The 17222-nt window shown below is 35.6% G+C and overlaps 1 protein-coding gene across 5 annotated transcripts in view; it reads right to left on the reverse strand.

Annotated features, from left to right (window-relative positions):
* The window catches only part of PTPRK (protein tyrosine phosphatase receptor type K), a gene marked incomplete at both ends in the record, with an annotated part of 572810 nt that overhangs the window by 428891 nt on the left and 126697 nt on the right, over nt 1–17222 (reverse strand). For 4 of the 5 annotated variants that reach the window (XM_080700525.1, XM_080700524.1, XM_080700523.1 and 1 more), the window contains one exon: nt 13007–13129. In XM_080700525.1, coding sequence (XP_080556651.1) covers nt 13007–13129 — 123 coding nt within the window. Of the gene's footprint in view, nt 1–13006; nt 13130–17222 lie in introns of those variants that run through there. The other variant, XM_080700526.1, reaches the window with a different exon arrangement.

Consider the following 17222-nt stretch of genomic DNA (forward strand, 5'->3'; position numbering starts at 1 on the left):
TTCCCAGATATATTAAACATACCTTCACTGTTTTCAAAGTATGTTTACAACTATGTATTATTCTGCTCCTAACAACTACCATCTGTGAAAAGAAGGCCAAAGGGCAATGTCCTGAATTTATCTTTAAATAAACACATGACCATTTGTTCAAGGCATGTGGCAAAATTTCTTTAGAATCTAGAGCTTGAATCTTCCAAAGTAAGAAGCACTTTGGTAAAAATGCTTCAAGTGTGTCCTTCATAAAGCATTGAAGAAAACAAATGCTTTTTGTTATTACCTGAAATATTAAATCCCTTATAAGTTGTAGATATTCTTAGACTCTTGAAAATTGCTAGCTACGTGTTTTGTTTTGTTTTGTTTTCAGTCATACCTTCTGGGAACACAGTAACAGAATTCTTATGAAACCGTGAAGTCCTAGATCCTGGTAGAGACGCCTGCTTGTTTCTGTGCTGATCCTTTGGGTTTCTATCATGAATCAGTCACACTCATTCAGCCATTCAGCAGGTGGTTTCTACATGTCTCCCATGCTTGTCTGAGCATTCCGTTATGAACTGTAGGTGCTGCAAATGTAGACTTCCAAAAATGACCTCTTTTAAAGAACCAGCACATGTACTCTTGACCATGATGCCCCCTGAGACTAGCCTCAGAGCTAAAATCACCTGCTCCCAGAGACCAAGCCAGAATTCCCAGGACTAGTGACTTCATGTGACAGATTATAATCCCCAAATTCGAGAGACTCAGAATTAGCTAAGTATAACTTCATAAACTAATAAAGTAAATTTAATTAGATGATTTGTTTGAAAGATTATCATTTTTAATGTTCTATTTTTACTGAAATAGGATGAAACTCTTCATTCTTCTTGGTTTATCTCTAATCTTTAAAATAATATTGATTGACATTTTATTCCAACTGACACTTCATAATTTAACATTTTTCTTCTAAAATGATTATTTGTTTATTTTTAATGACAAAGTAATTAATGGGATAAATACAATAAAAATCTGCCTTTTGGGTTTTGTTTTGTTTTTCAGTACTGGGAGTAGAACCCAGGGGCATTCTACCTCCGAGCTATATCCCCCACCCTTTTTTATTCTTTATTTTTAAACAGTGTCTCATTAAGTAGCAGAAGGCCTCACTAAGTAGCTGAGGCTGTCCACTGTCCATAAATCTAAATTTTTTTGTCTCAGACTCCCAAGTACTGGTATTACAAGTATGCGCCACAACGCCCAGAACCTGCCTTATTTTTAACAGAACATAATTGGATAATCAACTATACAACCAAATCATATGCAATTTATGGAAAAATATATTATATTACATTATACTTATGGAGTATTGTATTATTATACATTGTATATGTATATATGCAATTTGTATTGGCATAGTATATATTATATATATTACATATATATTATACATATATTATAGTAAGATCTTCTTACTAAAATAGGTATAAGACTGAAAAAGAGACAAAGAATATATTTCATATGTGGAACCAGTGAATATCTACAAAGCCTCACAGTAATTTGGTCTGTTACCCATTTTTTAAATTATTTTATTGGTACATAGTAGCCATACATCTTAATGGGAAAAAAGATGGTGAAGACAAACATGCACACATCGCCTGATCAGCCCTTACCCAATTCCCGCCCCATTCCTTCCCCTTCCCTCCTTCCCATGCTTGGCTTAGTGACTGACTTTGATATGTTTAAGTACATCATGTGCTTTACAGAGTTTTCCTCTTCCCCCCTCCCATCCTCTCAGTTAAGTCACCTTATTTGCTTATCTATAGAATTTCCTTCTTCATCTAGAGTTCCTCCTGTTACCCATTTCTCCTAGCTTTCGCAATTAGGGAAAGCATCCAACTTCTTATTTTTTGTGACTGACTAATCTCATAATGACTTCCATTTCCTTGTAAATAATGTAATTGTATTTTTCTTTATGACTGAGTAAAATTCCATACATATCCCACTGTTTTGTAATCCATTCATCTGTTGATGGATATCTTGACAAGTTCTATAGTATGGCAGTGGTAATTGTGCAGCTATGAACATAGATACACATGTATTAGTTTGGTAGTTTAGTTTATTTTCTTTTGGTTAGATACCCAGAAGTGGTATTGCTGGATGAAATAGTAAGTTCATTCCCATTCTTCTGAGGATTCTCCATACTGTTTTCTAAAGTGGTTGCACTAATTTGCAATCCCTCCAACAATGTTTTAGAGTTCCCAGGACTCCACATCCTCGCCAGCATTTGTTGTTGTTTGTATTTTGAATGATGGGCATTCTAGTTCGAGTTAGGTGAAATCTCAGGGTACTTTTGATTTGCATCTCTCTGATTGCTAATGATGTTGAACATTTTTCATGCATTTATTGGCCATTTGGATTTCTTCCTTAGTGAAGTGTCTATGTAATGCACTTGCCCATTTTTTATTGGGTTATTTCTTTTCTTAGTGCTGAGCTTCTTGAGTTCTCTGTATATTTGAAATATTAGTCCCCTATCGGAGTAGTAGTTAGCAAAAATCTTCTCCTATTCTGTTGGCTCTTGGTTGAGGTTCTTGACAGTTTCCTGTGCTGTAAAGAAGCTCTTCAGTTTCATGCAATCCCACTTATTGATTCGCCTTCTAGTTTCTTGTGCTTTTGTGGTCTTGTAGAGAAAGTGTTCATCTGTGCCTGTGTGTTGCAGTATTGGACCTATGCTCTCTTCAAAGAGCCTCAAGGTCTCTGGTCTCATTTCCAAATCTTTGATCCATCTTGAATTGACTCTTGTGCAGGGTAAGAAAGTGGGATATATTTCCATTTCTCTACATATGGTTAAACCCATTTTGCCAACACCATTTGTTCAACAGGCTATTTTTTTCCAGTGTATGTTTTTGACCCCTTTGTCAAAAATTAATTGGTTATACGTGTGTGAATTTATTTTTATTGATGCATTGTAGCCATACATCTTAAAGGAGTACAAGATGGTGGAGGCATACATGCACACATCACCCAATTAGCCCTTACACAAATCCCACCCCATTTCCTCTCCCTTCCTCCTCCTCATGTTTGGCTTAGTGACTGGGTTTGATATGTTTCTGAATGTACATCATGTACATTAAGGGATTTCCTCTCTCCCATCCCCTTCAGGTCACTTTATTTGCTCATCTATAATGTTACCTATTTTAAGTTTAGAGGGTCCCAATCTAAGAAAAAGTAAGAAAGGCCAATTTCTAGCTGGCTAAGAAGCTCAGTTGATTTTAAGAGATTTAAAAGAGAAAGAAGTTCACCTACATTTATAAATACTTCAGTTGAAGTACTCCTGATGAGATGAGATGAGTATTTTTTTATTTGCTTGCTTAGTTTTTGAAAAGAAGATTAAATAACAGAGATCAAAAATACAAACTTGCACTGGAGGATCACGGTTCACAGACAGCCTCAGCTACTTAGTGAGACCCTGTCTCAAAATAAAGAACCAAAAAACCAAATAGGGCAGGGAGTGTAGCTTGGAGGTTGAATGCCCCTGGGTTCCATCCCCAAACCCGCAAAAACACAAAACAAACAAAAAAACTTGATAAAAGGTTATTGAAAAGAGAACGCTATATTCATCTCACCATATCTGCATCAAAGAGTTCAACAGCAAGTCGTTAGTGGCCTATACACTATTCATGCCATTCTTACTACAGTACAATCTCTCTGGCCATGCATGTCAGAAAGAATTGGTTCTAAAATCAGCCTCAGCTTCAGACAAGGGAGGTTGGTGGGCCAGATAAAAAAGCCAATTGCAAAGCCTGGCATGGTGGCGCACACTTGTAATTCCAGTACTTAGGAAACTGAGACAGGAGGATTGCAGGTTCAAGGACAGAATCAACTACTTATTGAGGCCCTCCACAACTTAGTGAGACCCTGTTTCAAAATAAAGAATAAAAAAAAAAAAAAATAGGGTTGGGAGTGTAGCTTGGAGGTAGAATATACTATAAAAAAAAAAAAAAGGAAGGAAGGTAAGGAAGGAAGGGCCAATTGCAGTAGTCTAGTTCTCTTTACGACTATCTGGGAGAGGCATAGACATGACACATAATTTTTGCCGATAAGATGATAAATGGACAAATGGGCACATAAGAAAAGCTGTGCGTGCGTGTGTGTGTGTGTGTGTGTGTGTGTGTGTGTGTGTGAAAGAGAGAGAAAGAGAAGGAGAAGAAGAAGAGGAGGAAGAGGGAGGGGAGGAAAGGAGAGGGGAGGGGAGGGGAGGGGAGAGGAGAGGAGAGGAGACAGACTCATATACTAAGGATAAAAATCACATGCTGAAAACAATTTTTGAACATCCAAACTTGCCACCCTAACTTTCTATTTAAATCACCATGTTGAAGGATAAGGATGTTGCAAGCAGCAAAAACCTTGCCTAGCGCACGTGCGCGCGCGCACACACACACACACACACACACACACACACACTTCACCAAGTCCTAAAGAACTGGGAAAGAAGGGGATGAACTGAAGGAATAATCACTTAGTAAGCTTTTTAAAACTATATTATTCCATTTTATTCTCATACACTTTCAAAATGCCAAGTCAGCATCGACCTACATTGATAGATAAAGATCTCATGATGTTGTGGGCCTTTTAAAGTGTACCCTAAATATTTAAAACTTGTAGATTTTGTTGAGAAATATTTGTTATTGAATAATTTCTTCTTGGAAGTGAAAGAAAAAAAGGTATTCACAAGAATGCCATAGTACTCCTAAAATTAAATCTGAAATTCAATAGTCTTTCAGTATTTTATAAAACTGTATATATATTATGATACTGTAGAATAAATAAAATAGTATAGTATATAGAAAAATAGTATAGTGTATATTTTTCATAACACTAATTGCGTGACATCACTAATATTTCATGTATATATATTTTAGGTAATCCTATTGAATTATGTACCATTTGTTGCTTTTCATATTATTTGCCTGGCATTCTTGTTTTTGAAAGATAATAAGCTTTTAAACTGAGCCAAGCCATCAACATTGTGCAATGAATTTATTTTGGGAAAGGAAAAGCATAAGGTCATAACTGTACTTTCAATCACACTCCTCCCAAGGAAAAGTAATTTTATTTCTTTAGACTACATATTGATTTTATGGTATATGTTAAAGGTGACTGTATAGACTTGGGAATTACTCTGTATTCTTATCTCTAATTTATTTAGGAGGTGAGAAGTACTATAGCACTGATACAAACATTTTTTCTTCTTTTTTTTTAATACTAAGTTGTTTTTTTCCCCAATGAGATATATTAGGACATATCAAACTTAGATACATTATGTACCTGAAATATCAGTAAAAAATTCCTGTCTCAGCATGCCATTTCTGTCCTATGTAATTTAGACATTCTTCATGCTGCATTTATGTCCATAAGGGTAATAGTCCTTACATTAAAACCCAGCCTTCGGTTAGTGGCTCACCCTTCAGAAGTACTCCATTATAGCCTTCCACTCTCTCAGCCTGTACTGCCTCTAACTCTCACTGTTTTTAATAAGCATCTCGAATGTGGTGAGCTATCTTCTCTGCGCTCAGGGCCAAAACACCAACAGACACATGATAACATGGTTTGGAAGAGCAGATTGAAATAAGCCCATAATTCTTGTCCTAAAATAACCTGCTGCAAACAAAAGTCTTAAAATTATTTTCAAACCCTAGACTTTAGTCAGATTCCTTTAGCCCATGAATTTTTCTTCTACTGTACATGCTCTAATGAGAAAGCAGATAATATATGTGTTTCTAAAGGTTTGCTTAGACAGACATGCAGTAAGTACTCATCAAATAACTAAAAATAACATACAGGTAAATCAAAGAAATGGCAGAGCGTCTCCTCAGGGGATGAGAAGATGCCCAGGGAGCCCTGACTGAACTCCAGCAGCAATTCCAACAGCAGAGAGTTCCACTCCTGGGAAGAGGACCAGACAGTTAAAGCTTGCAAATTCTGGGAGTGGGAGTCGGGGGTGGGGGAACGCTTTAGATAAAATGGTAGAAAGCCATTGTGGATTAAATGAAGTAAATAGCTCATTATATAGTTCATTTAAATGTCCATGCCAAAGTCAAGAAAATTGTCAGCTCAACTTAAGGGCAAAGCAGGATGGAACTGTGGCAGGAATAACTAGCAAAGCTAAGATCAAATTCTGTCCTTGAGTGGCTTTATGCAAGTTATTCACTCCACTTATATCTAAAATATCAGCTATTTTAGGGTTTCTGGGGGATTAAAAATGTGTGTATACATACATATATATAAACATATGTATACACACACACATATATATACACATATACATATGTATACGTGTGTGTATAATCACACCCCCAGTATAACAAAACTGTAATCTACCAGTTAGTGTAGCTAATGGTGATAAGAGCTTCCATCTCAGAGATGCTAATCTGAAAGGATTTAAGTTTATAAAAATGTTTCACACTGTCCCTTGGAGACTGATACCTGTATGTGTTTTTCACAGAAGCCGAGGTGAGAGAGCTGGAGTGGTAGAAGGGAAGGGATTAGGAGTTAGGGAAAAGGAAGTTACAAGGCAAGTGGGTTTGGGGTGACTCATTAGTTCCTTAACACTAGTTTTATATATTAATACTTGGAATTTGATTTAAAGAAGTTTACCTTCAAATATGTGAAAACTCACTGAATGAATCGAAGCCTTTCAGGCGTAAACTTCTGCGTTTGAGGCTCTTTACAATCTAACTTCCATATCTAATACCTTCAGGTTTCCCCAGATAGGTTACACTATTCCCTTTACCTTCCTCCGCTCTCTCCTTCCTATTACCTTCCTTTTTGTCCCCCTGGTACCACCCCATGTCTCAGTTCCACTCAGGATTACTGCACATATTTACACATTGACTAATTTGAGTTAACGAAAAATGCTAGGTAGATGACAAAAAAAAAAGATAACCTAACATCTTGGACTGATTTGCTCTATCTTCTAAGACAAAACTGGGCATAATATTAGAAAATCGTTATCTCATTATCAACATTACATGCACAGAACTTTATCCTGCTTCTTTCTGTCATGTATTGCTCTTGGAAGATGTGCTGCAGCTGTGTGACTTTTTTTTGGCTGTTATGGTTCTGTAGAAACATATGCCTTATTATCAACTGTCTATAAGAGGGTGATAAAATATTAGGCAAAGTAATCTACTAATTTTAATAAATAACTACTGTTTTCAGAGAAAAAGTCTATAAATGGTATATTAAAAACCCTCTATAGTTTTTTTTTTCAGATGTATTAAAATGTGTTGCATGACATCGATACATTATTTTTAGCCAGGCATGGTGGAGCACACTTCCAGCATTTAGGAGGCTGAGATAGGAGGATCGGGGTTCACAGACAGCCTCAGCTACTTAGTGAGGCCCTTTGCAACTCAGTGAGACTTTGCTTCAAAATAAAGAATAAAAAATAGGGTGGGGGAGCAGCTCAGAGGTAGAATGCCCCTGGGTTCCATCCCCAGTACTGCCCAAAAAAAAAATCATTTTGATAAATTTCAATTATTTTCTCCTACAAAGTTAAGAGATAAAGTAGGAAATAGCTAAAACTGTGAAATCAATTAATGTGATCATGTGAACCAAACTACAGACATCAATGTTTACATTTCACTACCTCACACTATCAGAAGAAAGCTAGATACAAAACCATGTAACCCATGCACGCTCTCTCTTCAATACACAGGCACATTAAATAACACCAAATAAATATTTGAAGAGGACAACCCTCACTGCAACAGCCTGGCTAATAATTCATGCTTTAAAACCTAAGAAAAATAACCAGGCGTGGTGGTGCACGCTTGGCATCCCAGCACTTGGGAAGCTGAGACAGGAGAATGGCACAGGTTCGAAGTCAGCCTCAGCTACTTAGTGAGGCTCTCAACAACTTAGTGAGACCCTGTTTCCAAATAAAGTATAAAATAGGTCTGGGAGTATAGCCCAGAGGTAGAAAAGCCCCTGAGTTCCACCCCCAGTACCACCAAACAAAAACCTAAGAAAAATAAATATACTCAGCTTTAAAAGTAACAATTTGACATAAAGGTCCATTTCTTAACAGCATTATCATTCATTTCTGCTTCCTCTCTGTATGATGCTTTCTATGTTTTAGTTTGGGGGCTTGATTTGGAAGGAGAAATGAAATTCAGTATGCCAGCAAGAAAAATAGTTTCTTCCTTTAATTTTCAGATTAATTTAATGACAGAGTCTTTCTTTTTTTATGGTATATAGAATGTGTGCATTTTAAATTAGAAGCTCTGTATAGTGATTTACATATTATCGGTAAAAAGCACCAGATTGAAGGTGGGATACAATGTAATCACAATTTTAAATACTGCCAAATGGTACTCTCGGGAGATTCTAAGCTAAAATTCAATTAGTCATTTTACAAGAACTTGTTAAAAAGGAAAAGCAGTTATAATTATAATGAAAATATTTGAGATGTCAATCACGATCTCTACTCTTGGATCCAGAAGAGAAGATACAGTAAAATGGTCAAATGAATTTGTTTCATAAGTTCATAAACAGAAAATATTTGACAAATAAGGTTACAGACACAAATGTATTTGAGATTAAAGAACGATTTCCAGGTCCTTGAAACATCTCATTCTCTGTAAGTTTGTGTTACATATTTATACAATAGATTTTTAAGAAGCATAAGACTGGTGTTAATTTGACAAGCAAAGTACATAAAGACAGAGAAAAATATAAAACACTTTCTTGTTAGTATTAATAATAATGAGCATGTCCTAAATAAACTAATAACATTTTAACATGTCCAAAACAAATGGACAATATTATTTATAAAGGCAAAAGCATAATAGTAATAATTATATGATGGTCTTCTGATTACATTAGAATCTGATCTCAATATAATGCTTGGAAAATGGATTTTGTAATTCAATTAATTTTTAACCATGAGAAAAAATAACTTTATTATTTGAACTTTGACAAAAATATTTTAAACCTTACATTACAAGCTGGAATTGTTTGCCTAAGTAAAATAAAATAGTGTCTTGGGAAATCAAAGATCAAAACATATGGTCAATATATACTCACAAGGACCATATAGTTTAGTGGAAAAAAGGATATATAAAAATGATACTATAACATCATCAAGTGAAATGTACAAAGCTCAATGAACAACTTATTTGACTTGAGAATAGAGGGGTCCTAAGCTAGTCAGGAAAATCTTTGCGAAGCAGATAGAACTTGTGTATATGTAATAAAAATAGGTAAAGTTTTTTGATTGGAAAAGTAGACAGAGATATAAATAAGCAAAGGTAAGGAAATTTACTAAGACTTTTAAAGTTATAAAAGGACACTAATGTTTTGTGTGTGAAGAGGGGTCCAGGATGATGAGAAAATAACAGCTTGAACTCTTTCAAGTCTCCTGTTATATATCTTTCATCCTAATATATAAAATTTTAATTATTATTTTTGTTTTCCAATAGTGTCCCTGTGGGCACTGATTTTAGTTTTGTGCGTGCGTATCCCTTTTAATGAACCTATAAAATCTTGAATTTGGTTTTATTCCTTCAAGACTGTGTTTATAAAATTCATAGCATTGTGTATAGCAATAGTCTGCTCACTTAGTAAGATTTCATCATATAAATACACCACCACCATTTACTTCTCCTTTGCACTGTAGAGAGGAATCTGGTTTGGACCTGTTATGAATGCCAATGCCATAAACACTCTACCGCACATCCTTGGTGAACACAAATCCTCAGTTCTGCTGGACTGAGAGCCAAGAATAAATTGGTCCTTAGACTGTACAAAGTAGTTTTAAGGATTTGTACTAAGGTAGGTCTATATGAGGATCTTACTTGCTCTTCATTCTTACCAATATCTAAAATCATGATTGTCACCTGCTCACTGAGTAAGCAGCCTTCTCTCTCTCTCTCCTCTCTCTGTCTCTCTCTGTCTCTCTCTATCTCTCTCTCTGTCTCTTCTTTCTTTCTTTCTTTCTTTCTTTCTTTCTTTCTTTCTTTCGCAGGTCTAGGGATGGAACTCAGGGGCATTCGACCTCTGAGCTACACCCCCTGCCCTATTTTTTATTCTTTATCTTGAAGCAGGGTCTCACTAAGTTGCAGTGGGCCTCACTAAGTAGCTGAGGCTGTCCGCGATCCCCTGGATTCAGCCTCGCAAATGCTGGGATTACAAGCATGTGTCACCTCCCCAGCTTTCCTTCCTTCTTTTTGAAATAGGTTCTCACTAAGCTGCTGAGAGCTTTGAATAAGTTGCTGAGGTTGGCCTTGAACCTGTGATCCGCCTGTCTCAGCCTCCCAAGTACTCAGATTACACATGCACATGACCATTCCTGGCTATTTTTAATTTGCATGTCTTTAATGACTAAATGAAGCAAGTACTCATATTTTCATATAACTTTTGGCTATCCAGACTCTTGTGTTTTGGCATGCTGGTTTTGCAGGTCTTCTGGGCCTCATCATTGCCTTCTAACAATGATACCATTGTAGGACTAGGAACGTCTGTGGAACTTGGGAAGCAATCACTCGAGCACTGCACAGCCCATATGGAGAGATTATTTTTGTCTTTTTTCTAGTCTTCCCCTTCTACTCACATTCACTCTTTTATTGTAAACTATTTATTTGCCCTGTATGTCTTTATCCCCTCTGGGCCTCTAATGCAAAAAGGTAAATAGAAGCTGATTGGCAAGGTCCAAGTCCTACACAAAGTTCCATTACAAGAATACTGCTGAGAATTATATTTCTACCACAGTACTGTCAAGTGCTTGAGATTATTTTGATTTGTTTCTGTGCATGTGACTTTAAAGTTAACAGCAATAACGACCAAAAGAAAACATGAAGACCTATTTATCTGAAAATAATGATCATTTAAAACTTTAGTAGGATAAAACTAAATGTCTCCTTTTCACCAATATGTGAACAGAAACTGTTCAGTCAGCACTTTAAAGAATCATAAGGGAAGTGAAAAGAATAGTATCTTTTGTACAAAGAAAAGAATTTAAAAAGGAATATAGATATGAGTCCTTTTTTTCACCTCTCCTCAAATTAAACACAATTACATTTGGAAAAATAAAATGGCCATGACCTTTTCCCTCCTCTGCATGATTAATTATTTAATGTCCTATTAATTGGACAATGGAGCTGAATTTCAAACACTTTCACTTTCTGTGCATATCATATTTTACTATAACCACCGATTAAGCTGTGCATCAAAGGTGAGCCAACAAGGTCATCAGAGCAGTATCTCTTCAGCTATTCATCACCTACCATCAATGGTAATTAACAATAGTAACATTTCCATAAATCAACGTCTTTCTGATTATTCTCTGATGATAAACAGTCAAAATGTGTGCATTCCAGCCCACCCTCTTTAATTTTACATGAAAAATTCAGTCTAAATATACCACAGAGAAAATTCAGGCAGAAAATTGCAATAGTTTCTTTAATTAAAATGCACCAGTAAAATAAGGTTATGTACCTTTGAAAGAAAAATAGAAACCTCTGCATAAAACTAAATGAGACTGCTGACAATGTAGGGGTCAAACATAAGAAGCAAAGGATGCCAATAAATTGGTAAATTCTTTTGCAAAGGAAATTATGGTTCATTGTACCCTTAGAAATAACCATTTGCCTACTTGGCCATGGTAGGAGACAATTCAGAATAAAAAGCAGATTTGATTCATGTATACATTTCAGTGTAGACTAATAAATTTCATAGGATGTGTTTACTATAATCATTTATAACCAAAAATTGGGAAACATAACTTGTAAGTTTTGTTTTATTTGCTTTGTATCCCTATGATGTGTTGTTATCTATTGTTATTTTGTATCTCTATGATGTGTTGTTATCTATTTTTTAATAAATTATATTAATTAGTAAGTTCAGGGATGCTACTAAGAAGTTCTTTTATCAATCACTAGAATCAATATCTTCACTCTTTAAAATTGTCATATCTTGTCATATCTAAAATTTCATATTCAGATTAAAAAACTTTCTGAATTTATAAAAAATTAATTATAAGCTATTTTGATATAATTATAATCAAATGCAAAAGTATATTTAAAGCATGAATTATTAGTAATAGTAAATAAGCATATCACATATTTTATGCATATATTATTAACACATGATTATATAACATATTGTTAAATACTATTTTTCTTTTTAAACATTGGAAAAATAATTTGTTCTATGTACTGGGTTTCAAAATTTTTTTTAATATTTTTTATTTTTATAATTTAGGAAAGGATTGCAATGCACAGAATTCAGAATTATTTTGAAATTAATACACTGAATTGAAAACACAAATATTATTTCAATACTGTATAATATATCCTATATTAATGTGTTTTTCACGAGTAAAGAAAAAACAGAAAACAATTTGTTTCAAACTGTCTTAAACTAGAAAATGTATTATCTGACAAAAATCAGAGACCACAAGATCTAGTTAAACAATAAACAGGTCTTGGTCCTATTTCTATATAAGTCACTCAGAAAAGACCTTCCCCAGCTGACAATCTTGCCTCTAAGCTGCCCCCCCCAACCAGCCTCTGGCTTGCTCCTGATCGGTGGGAAAATGGGACTGCTTCTCTCTGACCATGGAAAACAAGTCCTTCCCTTTAGTTAGACTTGATTGGACTTGTGTAAATTAATTGAATAAGTACCAAAAGAGCCGATTCTATAGCTTAAAATTTTTAAATAAGATTTGTTTTGCCTTTTTCACACACACACACACACACATATGTATATATGTATATATGTATATATATATGTATGTATATATATATAATGTATGTGTATAAAAACAAATCAATACTCATATTTTCCCCAAAATATAAAAAGATAAAATGAGAATTATTGAAAAACAGAGGTCTAGGGAAAATTATGATGTGAAAGACACAGAGTAGTGTAAGGCGATGATTTTGTCCAAGTATCTCAACAAATCAACTTATAACAATTTTTATAGCTGTATCTTAAATAAGAAAATGCATTACTGAGTACAAAGAGTGATTCTCACCATGAGGCATCTCCGGTGGTAGGTAATGGGGCTCTTGAGCACTAACATGCACCCACTCAAAGTCATCATACAGATCCTGGTGGTAGTCGCAGGCCCCGGGACCATCATCAAAAGTGCAGCCGCCTAGAAAGAGGCAAAGAAGAACCATCGTTAGAGTCTAAAAAGATCTTCTAAAAATGGAGAAGAAAATGTTCCATTGACATGTGTAATGTGGAAATCATAATTTTAATAAAAACAATACTCCTGTTTATGAATATTCTCTTTAAATTTTCACATCAGAAGAAACATCTATCTGTAGATTGCATCTGAATAAGAAACCAGTTTGAGCCACAGAAGAAAGCAGAGATTCTAAATTATTAAAAAAGTAGAAGATAGATGCTTAGTGAGGCTTTCCTCAGACATAAAAAATACTTAATACCTAAATACATTTTAATAACTATAGTGGAGAGAGAGAGAAAAAGAGTGAAATTGTCTTTCTTTGTAATGCTAGTTCAAAAAGGTAAAGTTAAATTTAAGTCTTACCAAATCCTTTTTTTAATAGAATCCTACAAAATCTACTCATCATAGCAAATAAAGCACATGAAGCTTTATATGGTCTAAAGTAGTTGAGATCTGCAATTCACTCCTCAGTATATTATTTTGAGAACTTTCACACACGAGGATGACTTAAAGATAAGAAAGAAGGGAAGCACGAGATTGGTCATATTAGCCTCTAATCACTTGCCACTCCACTTTATTTAATAACTTATTTTTTAAATGGAGTTGCCTTTCCCCTTTTACACACATCTGTTTTTTGTTTTCCTTTTTTCCCCCTGGATTTATTGTCAGAGGTAATTGTACATTGGAAGTAGAATGATTACTTTTGCTCATAAACAGGCACACCAAAGTCAACATATTTAGTGTATTTAAATTATAAAAGTACAAACTCGCCTTTATGTCTAATCTTGAAAGAAACTGGATTACAACTAATAAAAGTCCAGCAGAAGCTTTAATGAGAAAAACCAACAAACTGTTTCCCTTCCAGTAGCTTTTTTGTTTCGTTTCCATGGGGATCTGTGTGGAGAAACTCAGAGAATTTGGGAACAGCAAAGACAGGCTCAGGGGTAGTAACTTAGATCTGCTCACTCTCCACATCAAATATTTGGCTATTTAAATATGATTGAAAGTCACATTCCTAACCAGCAACAGAACAGAGCTAGAATCAAAGTCAAAACAATGCATCACATAAGCCTGGGTGATACTAACACCCTAAAACCTTTTGCAAAACAGAAGTGTCCATCCTTGAATGCTTCTTAAAATTCCTTTAAAATAATCCAAACCTGCCAGGTGTGGTGGATCAGGCTAGTATTCCTACCTCTTGGGAGGCTGAGAAAGGAGGATCAAAGTTCAGGAGCACACCAGCTACTACTTAGGGAGGCCTCTTGGAACTCAATGAGACCCTGTTTCAAAATAAATAATAAAAAATAGGGCTGGGGGTATATATTGGAGGTAGAATGTTCCTGGGTTCTATACTCAGTACTGCAATAAAATAAAATAAAATAAAATAAAATAAAATAAAATAAAATAAAATAAAATGTCTAGCAGCCTGAAAAGCAATAATGTCTTTCAAATATGTGTCATTTTTTTTAGAAATGCTCTCACACACACTCAAAAAAAAGTTGTACTTTTTTATTTAAAACTAATTAATAGAAAGAGGTTGCAAGGAAATGCATCTCCACATAGCAAGGAGAGAGTTTTTCTCAAAAGAATTATTGGCTATCACAACCCTCCAATGGCTTACTACTTTGCAACACAGGTCACCATTACTCTTTATACTGGTATAAGTGCCCTTTGTATATACATTTAAACTACCAGGTAGAACCCACATTGATTTCTTGACACATGGCCTTTATTGATGTTCCAAGCAGCCACTGTTAATTTTAGACTCCATAGCCACTGTTAATTTTAGACTCTAGGATTCTAATTAACAGTAACAACTAGGAGTAGCTGTACAAAATAAAGGGGGTTAGTTGCCTATCACTACCATATCACTGCTACTGCACACCTATAATCTCATACATGGGATGCTGAGACATGAGAATCACAAAGTCAAGGCCAGATTCAGCAAAGCAACACAGCAAGGCCCTCAGCAACTTAGTGAATGTTTCAAATATTTAAATAAATAAATAAATAAATAAATAAATAAATAAATAAATAAAATCGTGCTGATGGTGCAGTTCAGAGGTAGACTGTTTCTGAGTTCAATCTCTAGTACCAAAAACAAAACACAACCAAATAAGAAAAGGAAGAAAGACAGTCTTGAGAATCATTACTTGTCTAACTTGTATAATAAGAACACTTTTAGAAAACTAGATTTACCTTATATTTACAATGCATTTTAATCCAAGAGGTTCCATGTAATTTATTTACCACACGTTGAGCATATTTATCAATCTTTCATAAGTGGCTTTTACATTTACTTTTGTAAAGAATTTTGTATTTCAAGATTAAGAATTAATACAGTGTAGTGAAACAAATGATAGAAAATATAAAAACTAATAATAATAATCCTGGGTTCAAGAATGAAACAGTGTTGTGTGGTATAATAGTTCAAAATTCTGAGCAGGACGTGGTGGCGCACCCTTGTAATCTCAGCATTTGGGAGACTGAGACAGGAGGATCTAGGTTCTAGGCCAGCCTCAGCTACTTCGTGAGGCCCTCTGCAACTTAGTGAGAGTTTGTTTCCAAATGAAGCATAAAAAATAGGGCTGAGAGTGTAGCTGAGAAGTAGAATGCCCCTGGGTTCAATTCCTGGTACTGTGCCCCTACACACAAAAAAGAAAACAAAACTAGACTTGAAAATTTTTAAACGGAATAAAAGATGTTTAGATTTCTTTTATAGTTATTTGATACTATTATTAGTTTTACCTGGGAGTATGACATGATCCAAGCCACATTTTAAAAAATAATGCTATCACTAGCAGCCAGATGGAATACAAAGTGGAACAAAGGCAGGTGGAAGTAGCCTCACAACAGACAGCACGTGGCCCATACTGATCTAATTCTATCATACAGTAACCCTCCGGATCGCTAAAGATCCCTACAAAGCTCCAGAGTCTTCTGTCATACACAGTCCTCTGTAAACGGGTTCCTGAGTTATAGCCTCACAGCCTGCTTAAAAGAGAATTGTCACGGTGATGTTCTAATTTATAAATGGAAGCCCAGCTCATGAATTTTAAGTTTCTTTCCAAAAGCTGGCAGGACAGAAGGCGGTGACACTGAATGGCGTTCAAGAAGTTTAGTTAGGCAGAAAGGAAGGAAAATACATGAGCAAACATCTTGCATCTTGCAGTTGTTCTATTTGCTACTGGTGGTAAGGCTACAAATGAGTAGCTGCAAATCATGCCAGAGAAATGGTGAGCATAGTTCTTGACCCTTGGAGGAAAATTACTTTTGAAGAGCCTGCCGCAGATTGCTAATCCTCTTGGCCAGTCAGTCAGCTAAGGGACAGCTCTCTCTCTCTGCCAAGGCAGCTTCCACCATGGTGAGACACTTAAGAGCCTTTGCCACCTGCGCATCTGAAATGAAATGAGGCTGATTTCGACTCATTCAAATTTCTTTCGGTTTCTAAGCTGCTCACTGAAGGGATTGGTTCTAAGTAATATGCAGAACCTCCGCTTCGTTAGAAAAATAACTCTGGCCCCAGACTATATTGCCAAAATGCTAGCATTTGAGGGACTCTCAAGTACTTACTGAAACAAGGTGTTCGCTCCAGGAGAGAACATGAAAATACAGACCCTTTCTGGAGAATTATGAAAAATGCTTAAGTTTCTGAAGTCATTTTTTTTTTCAATAAAACCTAGCTCAGTTTAATTTCAACAAAGTTGAAAAAGAGAAAAAGTGATTTATAAGTCTCTGAACAGCACTGGACAGTGTGTGTATAGTGGGGGGGGGGGTGTAAAGACACTGTGCTGGCAGGGCATGGTGGGGCACTTCTGTAATCCCAGCATTGGGGAGGCTGAGACAGGAGAATAGCTGTTCACAGACAGCCTCAGCTACTTACTGAGGCCCCTTGCAACACAGAGAGACCCTGTTTCAAAATAATGAATAAAAACTGGGGCTGGGGGTATAGCTCAGAGGTAAAAATGCCCCTGGGTTCCAACCCCAGTACCGAGGGAAAAAAAAAAAAAAAAGACACTGTGCTATGTGAGAACATCACTGCCAATGTCCATATCAT

Source organism: Muscardinus avellanarius (genome assembly GCF_963383645.1).
Source record: "Muscardinus avellanarius genome assembly, chromosome: 8".
Classification (NCBI taxonomy): domain Eukaryota; kingdom Metazoa; phylum Chordata; class Mammalia; order Rodentia; family Gliridae; genus Muscardinus; species Muscardinus avellanarius.